Below are 14,257 nucleotides of genomic sequence, written 5' to 3'. Positions count from 1 at the left end.
AACAACGTGGCGCCAGAAGAGGTTGTCACTGGTATACATTCGTCGGAGGCCATTCGGGAAATTGTGTCTGAGCCGAAAATCCTTTGGGCGATAGGGAGAAATACTCTGCTTGTATCAGAATGTCATATATACCTGTGGAATGAAGGGTCATTTTCATTCTGAAAGCAGGAAACCCCTACCACACAAAGGCGAAAGATTTTCGTCCTATTAGTGTGCTATGCTTTATGCTGAAGTCTCTTGAGGGGTTAATACAAACATATCTTAGGAGATCGGCTGTCGCGGCAGCAGCATGCATATAGTAAAGGCAAATCCACTGAAACAGCCCTTCGCCTACATAGAAGATTCTCTCGCTGTCAAGAAATATACAATAGTAGCATTTCTTGACATTGAAGGTGCTTTCAATAATGTAAAACCGACGTCAATCATGAAGGAGTTGGAGTTTCTAGGCATCAACTCTACAGTAAGAAAGCTTACGTATAACTTACTTACTAAAAGATGCATTACGACAGGCTTGGAATCTGTGGATCTAAAAAGATGGGTCAGCAGAGGAACACCTAATGGACGTGTACTGTCTCCTCTACTTTGGAATATAGCCATTAAATTAACAATATATTATTGTCTCTGGAAGAAAAAGACGTAAAAGTGGTCGCGTATGCTGATGACGTGGCAATTGCGGTTAGGGGAAAGTTTTCCAGTACTCTAAGAAATATACTTCAGGAAGCTCTGCGTGCAACAGCAAAGTGGGCTACCGAAAGCGGTCTAGGTGTAAATCCATGCAAGACAGAAGTAGTTCTTTTCAGCAGGAGATACAAGTTGCCTACAGTGGAACCTGTCTCCTTGGGTGGAGAGAATGTTCCATTTACAGAAAGCGCAAAATACCTAGGTGTTTTGCTGGACAGGAAATTGAACTTCAAATCCAAAATTTTGGAAAGGACAAGAAAGGCTATTTTTGCCCTATACACCCTTTACAAGAGAGCCATTGGCAAAATTTGTGGGTTAAGACCGCGGGTCACGCATTGGGTATATACTGCAGTTGGCAGACCTATAATGCTGTAGTCCACCTACTGCTCAATACTTAACCAGATCCATAGAATGGCTTGTTTGTGCATCACAGCCGCACTGAGGACGACACCATCTGATGCATTGAATTTAATGCTACATCTTATGTCTCTGGACATTGTAGCTAGACAAATTGCAGCGACCACTGCCCTGAGGTTAAGGGAGCTTCCTCTTTGGTCATGTGGCGGCAACGGACACTGTGTTAACCTTGATACAATATCCGATGTTCCAGACATTGTGGATTACACCCTAACTGAGCCGTTTTTTTGATAAAAATAAACGGATGGTTCCAAATTAAACGACCAGGTGGGCTATGGGGTGTACTCTAAAGATCTAGAACTGGTCATATCGAAAAGGTTACCCGACCACTGCAGTGTGTATCAAGCAAAGATCCTTGCAATTAAAGAAGTGGTGAAATGGCTAAAATATAATGTCATTACGACGATTGGCATAAATTTCTTCTCAGACTGCCTGGCAGCCATTAAATCCCTGAAGAACGTATTTCTGAACACAAAAACCGACCTCAACTGGCGCAGATCTCTCAACAAGATGGCTGAACAGTTCAAAATGCGCCAGTTCTGGATGCCGGGCCACAGAGATATCCAAGGGAATTATTAAGCGGATGAGCTTGCGAGACTAGGAATAGTTGAGAGAGAGATCTGCGCCAGTCGAGGTCGGTTTTTGTGTTCAGAAATACGTTCTCCAGGGATTTAATGGTTGCCTGGCAGTCTGAGAAGATATTTATTCCTACACATTCCAGGGATACTGGAATCTGTGGGTATGCCTCTAGCGACATGTAATCTAAGTTTTCGGGACCAGGCCCGAAGGACAACGAATGATAGATGGTCACAAAGAGAAAGCTGTGAGCATTCCAAAACTATGTGGCTTAATCTAGACTTGAAGAGGTGTACTCCTTTGCTGTCAGTGGCTAAAACAGACGTCTCATTCATTGTGTCTGTCATGACAGGTCACTGTGTAATCGGAAAACATGCTGACAGCGACTTTTGCAGAAGCTGTGAGGACATCGAAGAAGAAGAGACTATAGAACACCTTCTGTGTGTGTGTCTCGCACTAATAGTTAGAAGGAGTTCCACTTTAGGTTCTCATTTTTTTGAGAACCTGTCTGATTTAGTGGATGTGAACATTCGCAAGTTATTCGGCTTTAACAGCGATCTGAATTCTTCAACGGTAGGAACTAGAAGGCATCTTCTTTCTTCTGTTCCTGTGGTATGACAATGTACGAAAACGTCTAAGTGTGTCTGATGGTAGACAGCCACTTTAACCTAACCTAACCTTAGATAAAATGAACTTATCTGAAGGGCATAGTTATATCTTACGTACCGCTACCGTGAACATTGCTTATCTATGTGTCTTTGCCGTTTATTTTTTAGTTTGTTGGGGCATTCCTCTGCTTACTTCACATGGCACTCATCTGAGTAGTGCTCATTCGCAAACAACTAACGATGTCCGACACTCAAATTGAAAAGCACATCCACTGAACGATTGCTGAAACGTTCGATCAACTCTTGCTCTATTGTCATATAAAGAGCGTTTCTAGCTAACATTGTTTTGATGTGACATTGCTTTGATTGTGCTTTGGCACAATTGACATTTGAGTGCCAAATTTAGGGTCTCATGCAGTTCTCTGATCGCGATACGGGAAACCAATCAAATGTTTCTAGCAACAACACACTCTTGCGGACTTTAACATGTTTTTTGCTATACTACATAGTCTAAAGCCGGACAACGTCCTGCAATGGATGCTCAATAGGAATTAGATTTTCTGAATAACATTTTTTGCTTAACCTAACGATAAACCTTACCCGTCAGATGGACAAATTCAGTTTTGTTTAAGCTGCCATTAGGCGATAAGACATATCATATGTAATTACAGCAACAGCAACTCTGAAAGTTAAACGCATCGTGTGATACTTACAAAAAATGTAATATGACAAATGGATTTTGGAATAAATATGCAACTTTTTCGATTAAATCGAACTTTTATTTCATCGAACACATATTTAGATACATGTCTATAAAAAAAAAGTAAAATACATATGAGAATACGTGACGATTAGAGCGCGCTCTATTCGTATTCGACATACATAAGCCAAGTCTTATGAATACAGAAAGTGACAGCTCATATGACATGTCTTATTGTCTAATTGCGGCTTTACCGATTGCTGCATAGTATAATAACATATGGACGGCACATAATCGAGTGTACGTCTTGATTACAACTTTTGTCAAAAACAGTACATCCATTTTTTCTTTTGTATGATTTTATTTCATTTTTCATAATTTACTTCTCATTTCATAACTTTATTTGGCACAGAACATGTTCAATATCTGTCAATTGATGATTACACATTTCTTTGTAACAATAATCGGTAGACGCCACTCATCGAAAAAATATGTAGATGTGACGTATCGACTTTGTTTTCCCCAAAACAGTGACCATGCATCAGATGTGCCATGTAAACTCCGCATAACGGTGTGTCCGCGTATTTATCCAGTAACAATTAGCCAATAAAAATTTGCAAAAAAAAGTCAAGGCAGATTTAAAAAGGTGATCCCACGCAAGCAACTGTTAACAGCCGGCCAGGTTTGACGGTATTAAGATGACAGATTTTTGTTTGTATTCTCCTTTTTGTTTTCTTCTTTCTCGCATATTCTCTGCTCATGTACGCGCACGCAAACACACATGCATACAACTTTTTTTGTGTGTGTTGGAAAAACGTCGATCAGCTTGATGGCAACATGGCGGATTGCATCATACGATTTGCGGTTGTTGTACAATGAGAGCACCTTTAATTGTTTCGCCATGGGAGTTTGACGACATTCCGCCTTAACAGCTGAACAGAATACTCAGCTTAAAGTAGAATATGCACTTCTAGCGAAACTTTCGGTTGCAGTCAAGACATTTATGTCACCACTGAAAAATAGTTGTGTAGAATACGAGATGGCGACAAACGTCGATTTATAATTTTTGTCGAATTTTAATCATTTTTGGCTAATAAAGTACATATGTGCTAAAATTAATCGCTTTTATTTGCAAATATCTTTATTTCATGTAGCATGGAGCTATTAAAACATTAATTTCCTTTCGTAGTTGCAAGAAAAAATTCCACCAATGCCTATTAGATCACCTTGCACCTGCAAGCGAAATTTTCGGTAACGGTACCGGTAGCAAAATTTTCATTTAGGATATATCAATGCATTTCTTATGGTAACGAAAATTTCACCAGAGGTGCATACTGCGCTTAAACAGTAATCGATAGACGCCATTCACCGAAAAAAATCAAATTCTATTGATTTTTCAACCGTACCTGATGATTATGTGTACATGTGACGCTTAGACCTTTGTTTTCACCAATACTATTACAATAACCATTACGGTGTGTCCGCGTACTTATCCACTTCTGCTGGGGAAAAAACAACCAGAAGAAATTTAAAACCTTTCGTTTTCAAAACTCTTCAAATGATTTTCGCTCTCACACTCTCTTTTACTAAAAAAAAGAACGGTTTTCTGTAAAAGTTAGTACAAATATTTGAGTTCGCTAACACTCTAATTGCGGATTGCTGCGTATTGTCGCTTTATCTTCTAAATTACCTTAAAGTGTACGAGAAAACTAAATTTGTTAACAGAAGGTTTATCCCCATGAAAAATTTTCGAACGAACTTTATTTTTTGTACGAGAAACCCGCCCTTAACCTCCTATTATTCAGCCATGTCATTGATCTTAAGCTTAATCGGACTGCACTCATTGATATGAGAGAATTATTTCATGTTCCCCAATGGAATGTTCATGGTAGCACATATATTTATAAGAATTAAAATCATTATGCTAGGCTATTATCATCACAAAACAATTAAATGTGGTCTCATTTGTACAACAACCACAAATCATGTGGTACATTCCGCCGTCTTGTCATCAAGCTGATTGAGGCTTTGTCAATACCCACATAGAAATTTATGTGCATAAGTGTGCGTACATGAGCTGAGAATATTCGAGAAAGAATATAACAAAAAGGAGAATGCAATCAAAAATCTGTCATCTTAATACCTTTAAACCTGACCGGCTGCTAACAGCCGTTAGCGTGAGACCACCTTTTTAAATTCGCCTTGGGCTATCATGAAATCAATAAATAATTATAAAATGTGAACCGCCATTTAGTTCAACCTCTTCATTCCCTTCAGAAGATGTTCGTACATTGTAAACGCTCCATTAACAATCATTGCCATTTCGATGTTTTTTTTTCAATGGTGGTAGTCCGGCAACACCGTTCCTTTATTTACCTTCTTGGCCCTGTTAGTTTTTTCTTATGAGTTGGTTTTCATTAATTGGCTGTTTAACACAATGAAATGAAATATGTTCCTTAAACTTTTAATTGTCCTTTGGCTGCTGGTGGTTCCAGCTCAATTCGATTGTGGTTGTAACAAATTGGACAGAGATGATGGTGAAAGCCATGAGTCGGAAAAAATCTTTCAAGAAGGGGCTGTGGATAAAGACGTCGATGCCGATTCAGAGCTAAAAGTCTGCCAACAAAAGTCTAAAACAAATAACCAACACGACAGGGATTATTATCCAGAACCAGACTACACGGATATGTCGCTCATTCCAGGAGGCAAATATCTCATGGGCACTGACGAGCCACATTTTCCCGAGGACAATGAATCTCCAGAGAGATTGGTGGATATTAAAGATTTCTATATGGACAAGTACGAAGTGTCCAATAAGAAATTCCGAGAATTCGTTAAATCAACCAAGTACGTAACAGAGGCTGAAAAGTTCGGAGATAGCTTCCTGTTCAAAAGTTTGTTGCGTGAAAATCAACAAAAAGAGCTCAAAGACTTCAGAGTGGCTGCAGCCCCTTGGTGGTTTAAAGTAAAAGGTGTGACTTGGCGCCATCCACACGGCAAGGAAAGCAACCTTAAAGGTTTGGAAGACCATCCGGTCGTGCATGTGTCTTGGAACGATGCTGTGGCATATTGCAAATGGGCTGGAAAGCGCTTGCCAACAGAAGCTGAGTGGGAGGTGGCTTGCAGGGGAGGCAAAAAGCGGAAACTATTTCCCTGGGGAAATAAACTTATGCCCAAAGAAGAGCATTGGTAAGAAGTGTTTTGCAAACATTAGTGTGGCCCAATAAATAAGGGTCAAAACCAATACACTACCCAAGTGTTTGTCCAAATCGTAAAGCGCAAAGGAAGTTTAGCCCAAAAAACTAAAGGTCTAATATCAGAATCGAGGATGCATTTTTTAATGATAAAATTCCTTTTTTGTGTCCTATAAACCAAACTTCGGAGATTTTATTTAAAAACCGGAAAGTACATTTTTATTTTAGACTCATGATTTCGTAGGCTAAACTTTTGGAACAATTTATGAAATTTGCCACTTTGCTTGATATTCAAGGGGTCAAAGGGAAGGCAAAACAAAGAACGCACCCTCTTTGATTTTGACAACTGACAAAATTGGCCCATCCGAGTACTCATACACATATCTCTCAATTTTCTACGAATCTAATTCGATTTTCGTTTACAGGCTGAATATCTGGCAAGGTGAATTTCCCGATGGTAACACTAAGGAGGATGGCTATGAAACCACATGCCCAGTGGACAAGTTTCCCCAAAACCTATATGAACTCTACAACATTGTGGGCAATGTGTGGGAGTGGACACAAGATTTATGGACAGAAGGTGACACCAGCTCGAATCCCAATCGCGTCAAGAAAGGTGGGTCGTATCTTTGTCACAAGTCCTATTGTTATCGCTATCGCTGTGCTGCTCGTTCCCAGAACACTGCCGACAGTTCAGCGGGTAATTTGGGTTTCCGATGCGCCAAGGATACAGAATGATTTTTCGAAAAAAAAACAACAATTCAAATGTGATAATGGAAACATTCATTTGCATATCTAAGTATTATGTTATTATATAGCTTTACAAAACATCTAGTTGTTAATTCATATTTTGTTTCGCCAATTCGGGATTAAATTGACTATTGTATTTCTGAACCACACGAGGTGTAGGTGCAACATCTATTGCTTGTTTTGTGCTTTCTTTGGGGGCCAGCAAAGCATCCTGCCTTTCTTTTTCCGCCAATTCTCGTCGCAGTCTCTCCTTTCTCATCTGCTCTAGTTTCAAGCGTTTTTTCAATGCTTCCTCCTCACTGTGGTCGCCCGATGTCCGTCTCTTCTCCTTGTGATCTTTGTGACGTTTTTTATGTTTCTCCTTTTTGTGTTTCTTACGTTCTTTTTTGTGTTTTGTGTGCTTTTTGGTATCCTTAGAAATGTCATTTGTGATTTTTGGTAAATCTGGACTTTGACTCCTTTTACGTTTTATTTTGGTAGCTTTTGTTTCGGTTTTTGGCTCTGGAGGCAGGAGAGCATTTATCAACGTTAGTGGATCCTGATTGTATTTGGTTTTCATATCCTTTTCTACAACTTCTCTTTCGTCTCCAACATCCACTCGTTTTGGGGCAATTTCATACCAACTTTTTAAACGCAAGGCCTCGTTGGTATCTTGACCCAGATAAGTCAAATAACCAATTTGTTTTTCATATTTTTCCTGTTCTTCCTTCTTTTCCTTCTCCAAATCCTTATTCGTTGTTTTAACATGCGTTTTATAGTCTGCAAAAAGATTGACATGACCACTTGATGTTGGCTCTTCCTCATGTATTGAAAGTTTTATCTCGTCGGACTCAGGAGCATCACTGTGTTTTTCGGGTAAGCCCGATCGCTTTCGCAAAAAATTTATGCGTGCTTCACTTTCCTATAGTGGAAAATAAAATAAATACAAATTCAAACAAAGTTTGTCAATGGTGTTTGAATGTAATTTTGAATTGCCTAAAACTATTATTTGAATATTACTAATTGGTGCCATTGTGGTCCAGAGGATAGCATGCCCGCCTTTGTTATTGAACGCCTGGGTTAAAATCCCGGAGAGAACATCAGAAAAATGGAAGCGGTGTTATCCCCTTCTAGTGCTGGTGACTTAATTTAGGTAATAAGCCGTCTAAATTTCACTACTTAGTGGAGGCGCTCCGCGGCACGCTCTTCAGACTCGGCATTAAAAAGGAAGTCCCTTACCATTGAGTTTTAACTTGTGCCGGGCCGTACTCATTGATATGGGAGTAGAATCCCCGCTATTCTTTAATAGAATGTTCATGGGCAAATTTGCATTATTTGAATAGGCAATTTCAGTCAATTTGATTAAGCCAAGAACAAGTTGTATAATTCGATTTAATTGTTATTTATTTTGTTGTAAATGCTTCTGTGTTATCCCCGGCACGGGATAACAATGAGCACTACACAGGCTGGAACTTTGAGCTCCGATCAGTGTGGTGTTCATTGTTGTTGTTGTTGTTGTAGCAGTGTGTTATACACTGAGGCGGCAGAACTCCGTCGGGTCAATCGGGTACGTACAACCGGTTGCCATGGGATTGTGGTGTTCATTGTAATCACTAGAAGCTTAGCTGCGAGCTTCCGGGCGCGTCCACACGTTGCGGATAGTGGAATGTTCCATACGGATGAGCTGCAGTAGCGGACTATCAGCGGTATGGAGCGGAGAGTCTATGTGTGAGGCCGTGCTGCACCGGCTCTTACATAAATACTGAGTGCCTATGATGCTCCGTATGGTAAGGCGAGTTATTGGCGCCTTTAAATATGGCCATAATGTTCCAGCGGCGATCGGTCCTTTGGGCCGGAACGAGCTTGCTCACCAATAGGAGCTAGGTAAAGATCGCCACCTCTATATATAGACATGTGGCTACAAAAACAACAGCTAGGTAATGTTACTACCAGTACCCAGCACGGGATAACAGGCTTGAACTTGCGAGCTACCGGGCGCGTCCACAGATTGCGGATGGTGGAATGCTCCATACGGAGATGCTGCAACGGCAGTCGCAGACAACCAGCGGTATCGATCGAAGTGTCTCAGTGAGAGATCGGGCGAACCGGCGCTTACGCAAATACTAAGTGCCTATGATGCTCGATACAAGGCGAGTTATTGGTGCCTTTAAATAACCAATGGCCACCTTGCTCCCGCGGCCATAGGTCCTTTGGATCGGAACGAACATCCTCATATACAGTAGCTTGACAACGATCGCCACCTCCACAAGAAAATGTGTCTACAATAACAACTACCGGTGCTATTATATGACACCGAAGCATGGGTACTTGCGAAAGCAGATGAGTCAGTACTTGAAGTGTTTGAGAGAAAGATCCTTTGTAAAATATATGGAACAGTCTGCGTTGATGGAGAATTGAAGAGTTATAAGAACTATGTGCTGTTGTGGACGATAGCATAATTAAAGTATTAAAATACTTTTGCTGGGCTAGGTCATGTTGGCATGACCTAAGACAGCTTTGAAAGGCGACCATAACAGAATGCAAAAGGGGACGACCAAAACTCTAATGGAGAGACATCTCAAAACTGGACCTAAGAGATTGGAAAAGGAGCACTGAATCTCGAAGAGCTTAAAAACCATTTCGGCTCGTTCGCAAGTTATACAAGTTTAGAGACAATCATTTCATAGAGGAACAATGGGCAAAACTTCTCACACAGACCGACCGATAAACATTTTATTAGAAGGGGAAAACTATCGCTAATGTTCTTGCTGGGATTCGCAGCCAATCTTTCAGCGTAATAGGTGGACCTGCTAACCTCGGCCTTTTTAATACTTACCGCAAATTCTAATTTTTCTTGCTTTTTTCTTTCTTCCTCGCGTGCGGCAGCCTCATCCTTTCTAACACGTGCTATATTATCCTTCGTCCGAACGTGCCATCTCTTTTTTGGGAGAATATTCATGGCTAAATTTCCAATTTAATCTCCATTAATAAAAACTTAAAACCATGTATCCTTTCGTAGCACAATTTTGTTCGTCTATCGGTATATATTTTATATACATATATATAGACACGCTTTGCTTTGTTTTTAAATATATACTTAATAAAATTCAATTTAATTTATTTATATGTTTACAAACTTTATAACTGGTTTGTATTGGGTTTCTTCTTCCATCAATTCACTAGAATTGCTACTTCAACGCCGAAAGTGATCAATTCCAGTGAATGCCGTCATTGTTTGTGTATTCGTGTGAGGGACGACAGCTTCAATGTTACAGCATTCACAATAACCCCATTCAATTCACATCTGTACAGAAAACAAACATGAACTGTATTACCATAAAGCCAAAGTGATACAACAGTGCAATTATTCGGCAGGTCGCTATAACTCACTAAACACAGCTTAACGTTATTTTTTTTTAACGCAAACCCTAATTTTGTCCATGAACATTCCATTAAGGAACTAGGACAAACTTCTCACATATCACTGAGTGCTGTCCGATTCAAGTTTAAGCTCAATGATAAGGGAACTCCTTATAATAGCCGAGTAAGAATGGCGTGCTCACAAATGTCGCCAGCATATTGGGAGTGGATAACCCCCGCTGAAAATTTGTTTCTGATGTTCTTGCCAGGATTCGAACCCAGGCGTTCAGCGTCATAGGCGGACATGCTAATCTCTGCGCTATGGTGGCCTTTAACGTTCATCGCTTATAGCATTTTAAAGTGCTTCATAACCAAAAATTGGTTAATGCAGGTACATTATTGTTCCTTATGGTAGTTTGGCAAATGGCGTTACCTTGTGTTACGTTGTGTGTTATTACAACAGCTTTGTTTTATTTTAGCACTTTACGAACATGCCGAAGAGGACGGAAATAAACCGCCAAAAATGTATCCAATACTTTGGCATAAGCTGAAGCATTAGGGTGGCTTACATGATAGGTGTATGGGCCACAAGAAACACACCAAACGGTTGTCAATATCGTAATATACGACGGATTCGAAAATTTTCGCCCAAGAAACTTTGGGTTTAAAATCAAAATTGAGCTTCCGTTTTTTAACGACAAAGTTTGTCCGTTACTAACTCCCCTGGACCCATGATTCTAGGATTTTGAATGAGAGTCAATGTTTGCCGTGTTCTAATTACCCATCAAGCGATTATCACCGCTTACTATCGATGTAAATTAAAACATGTTGTCTCATCATTCAATCTGAATTACAAAACTTAAAGAGGAAGAATGCAACATATTAGCTTTGTTCGGGAACTCAAAAATTTGTGCAAATTTGCACAAATCTTTACTGGAAGTCGTTCGCGTACTTTAATTGCCAGCAGAAGACTTACTTACTTTTAATGGAGATTCATGGCAGCAGCTAGTGTTCAGGTACAGAAAACTCGACAAATATAGTAGTAATTTTACCTCAAGACGGTTGTTTTACATCAGAAGGTAAGTGCAAAATTTGCGGAAATCTTCACAAATTAAAACATTGTATCCTTCTAGACACCAAGAAAACAACAACACCGTTCCTTTAAATTTGTTAAGGAAGGAAGATGTTGCCATGGGATTGAGTGGGGTCTAGCTAGACAGTTAAACAAGTGACGCACAGTGGGATTACAAAAAATTAGTGCAAATGAATCTGCCAATTGTGAACGGATACAGATATCTTCAATGATAACAAAGTGTCCGTAGCCACCACATGACCAAATAGAAATCTCCCTTAGCCTCACATCAGTGGTCGTAGCAATTTTTTTAGCCGCAATATCCAAAAGCATTAGATGGTTAGTCCAAGGTATCTTTGCCAGCACCACAAATGTATTTTGTATACCATGATGGCATATAAAGCAGTTGTAGTTCTATGCAGCCTTCGAAATGCATGCTGATGATCGGCGAATGGAAATTGTCCAACGAGAGGAGCGGGAGGAGTAGTCCCCCATCCATCTTGGCTACTGATGAGAGAAGAAGAGATTGGTTTGTACGACTCCCCCTTGCCCGTGTCCTTTTCAGGTTTCAGTAGCTGGATCAGAATGCCCATCTTCCAAACATCGGGAATTATAATAGTGTTCAGATAGGCTGAAGACAGTTGTAAGGTAATCGACTCCAGGCAGATCCAGATTCTTCAGCATCAGTGTAGAGATTCTGTCTGGAACCAGCGCTTTGCGCGACATTCGTAGCTTCGTGCACGGTTATTGTTGTTGTAGCAGTGCGTTGTGCACTGAAATACTACATCGGGCCAATGCGGTACGTACAACCGGTTGCCATGGGATTGCAAGGTAATTTGTAATGGATGTCCAGCGGCACGGAGAACAATGATATACGCATGGCTCCCCTTCTAGCCTTTTCACTCTCGGTATAATAAATTGACGTTTATCTAAGGAAAATACCCCACAAGTATCGCCAGCATTTTTATTTTTCGTTGGTCGTGTGTGTTGTGGTTCTTAACTATAATACAGACACACACAACCAAAATTCGTTCGCGAGAAAAAATTTAACTCAGCTATATGCGGTACACCACCTGGTAATTATGTCATGCTATATTGCACTAAAATAAAACACACCAAGATATGCGTTCTTAATCCAACTAGTAGGTAGATAAAGTCCGTCTTGACAAGAAAGCCTTGAAATCCATCAAATGTTTAAATAATAAACACTTTCTTGGCCATATTTTTAAATGTTCTCCGTTATACTTCTCTTGAAAGAAAGCATTGAATTCAAAGACGGGGACAAGCGGGCAAAAAAAACATCTCCAACCATTCAAGTAAAATTAGCTTTAATGAAGCAATCAGCTGTGTTTCGCGTGAAGTTTGTCTAAATTAAGGCGTTCATAAATATACATGATATTCAGGGAAACCCGCTATTTAGGTGTAGATGCCTATGATATGACCACCGTAAACTTTGCACGGTGTAAGAAATGTATCATTTTTGCAATCTGTAGGCAACACAATTACAAACGAACAATACACCCATTGGTGGGGTTACATATTTTTGGTCAAACGAATACAACATTTCGATTTAAGTGCGACATGTCGAAAAATACTACACTTTTTTTAGATAAACGAAATCACAACAAGTATTCTGACCCCTGAACATCTCGATTTGCTTACACTCGCGCTTTTCTAATTCTATCTTCATCACGCGGAAAATACGATTCGCTTCTCTGCTTTCTCTCTCCTTCGCCTGCAAATTTGCCCATGACCATTCCATTAATGAACAGTGGCATACTTCTCACATTTAGTTTAAGGTTAATGATAAGGGACTTCCTTTTTATCAATCCCATGGCAACCGGTTGTATCGTACGTACCGGATTGACCCGATGCATTCTTTCATCGGCGAGAGCTACAGCCTCAGTGTACAATGCACTGCTACAACAAAAACAAAATCCTCCTTTTATAGCCGAGTTCGAACGGCGTGCCACAGTGCAACGCCTCTTTGACAGGGAGCTTTTTTCCATGGCTTCTATGCATGGCATAAATGTCACCAGCATTAGGAGGGGAAAACCACCGCTGAAAAATGTTATCGCCAGGATTCGAACCCAGGCATTCAGCGTTATAGACGGGCAAGCTAACGATTGCGCTACGTTAATACCACTTTATGCTTAATAAAGTGGTATTACGGTAGACACTGGATAACTTTTTACCTCACTTTGTCCTTCACGTCCTGCATATCCGTGCTAATGTGAAAATCAAGTACAAATAAAACAATTACTTCGAACAATTTTTGAAATATTGCAACCTTTTAAGATGCGTCCGCCTTTAAGCTTAGTACTGACTTCATTCACCCAAGGCGGATTTAAAAAGGTGGTCTCACGCGAACATCTGTTAGCGCCGGCCAGCTTTAACGGTATTATTGGAAAAACTTCGATCGGCTTGATGGCAAGATGGCGGATTGCACCTTATGATTTGTTGTTGTTGTTCAAATGAGACCACCTTTAATTGCTTCGCCATGATTCGCAGCGAAAATGGCTATAGAATTATTGCGAAATCCGGCCGATTATTTTTCTTTGAACACAAACGCAAACAAAAGTCAAAGAACAACACACAACAGAGACAAAAGTATTGAAGCAGAGTTGATTCGGTCCATTTCGTGAGTATTTAATTACATTTTCTTTTAAAATTGTTCAAAATTTACCCTTTAATTGTTTCGCCATGATTCACAGCGAAAATGCCTATTAGATTATTGCGAAATCAGACAGACTCCTTTTTTTTGAACACAACCAAAGTCAAACAACAACACCCAACAAAGACAAAAGTATTGAAGCAAAGTTGATTCGGCCCATTTCGTGAGCATTTAATTACATTTGCAATTAAAATTGTTCGACAGTTCTATTTTGCTCATAGTACCACTTGTACGGATTTTGTTCGC

At 40.0% G+C, this 14,257-nt stretch overlaps 2 protein-coding genes across 2 annotated transcripts; one reads left to right on the top strand and one right to left on the bottom strand.

Moving 5' to 3' along the window:
* The first annotated feature begins 5,327 nt into the window (after positions 1–5,327).
* LOC106081485 (formylglycine-generating enzyme) lies at positions 5,328–7,097 on the top strand. Its single transcript, XM_013243473.2, has 2 exons — positions 5,328–6,171; positions 6,602–7,097. The coding sequence occupies exons 1-2, from the start codon at positions 5,432–5,434 to the stop codon at positions 6,912–6,914; spliced, it is 1,053 nt and encodes a 350-aa protein (XP_013098927.2). The 5' UTR covers positions 5,328–5,431; the 3' UTR covers positions 6,915–7,097.
* On the bottom strand, positions 6,943–10,096 carry LOC106081486 (leukocyte receptor cluster member 1 homolog). The gene is made up of 2 exons (XM_013243474.2): positions 9,742–10,096; positions 6,943–7,827 (listed from the first exon to the last, which is right to left on the bottom strand). The coding sequence occupies exons 1-2, from the start codon at positions 9,862–9,864 to the stop codon at positions 7,015–7,017; spliced, it is 936 nt and encodes a 311-aa protein (XP_013098928.2). The 5' UTR covers positions 9,865–10,096; the 3' UTR covers positions 6,943–7,014.
* Between the last annotated feature and the right edge of the window lie 4,161 nt (positions 10,097–14,257).

The sequence above is a fragment of the Stomoxys calcitrans genome, chromosome 2 (assembly GCF_963082655.1).
Source record: "Stomoxys calcitrans chromosome 2, idStoCalc2.1, whole genome shotgun sequence".
NCBI lineage: Eukaryota > Metazoa > Arthropoda > Insecta > Diptera > Muscidae > Stomoxys > Stomoxys calcitrans.
Note: the sequence above shows the minus strand (reverse complement) of the source record. Positions and strands in the feature narration are given on the sequence as shown.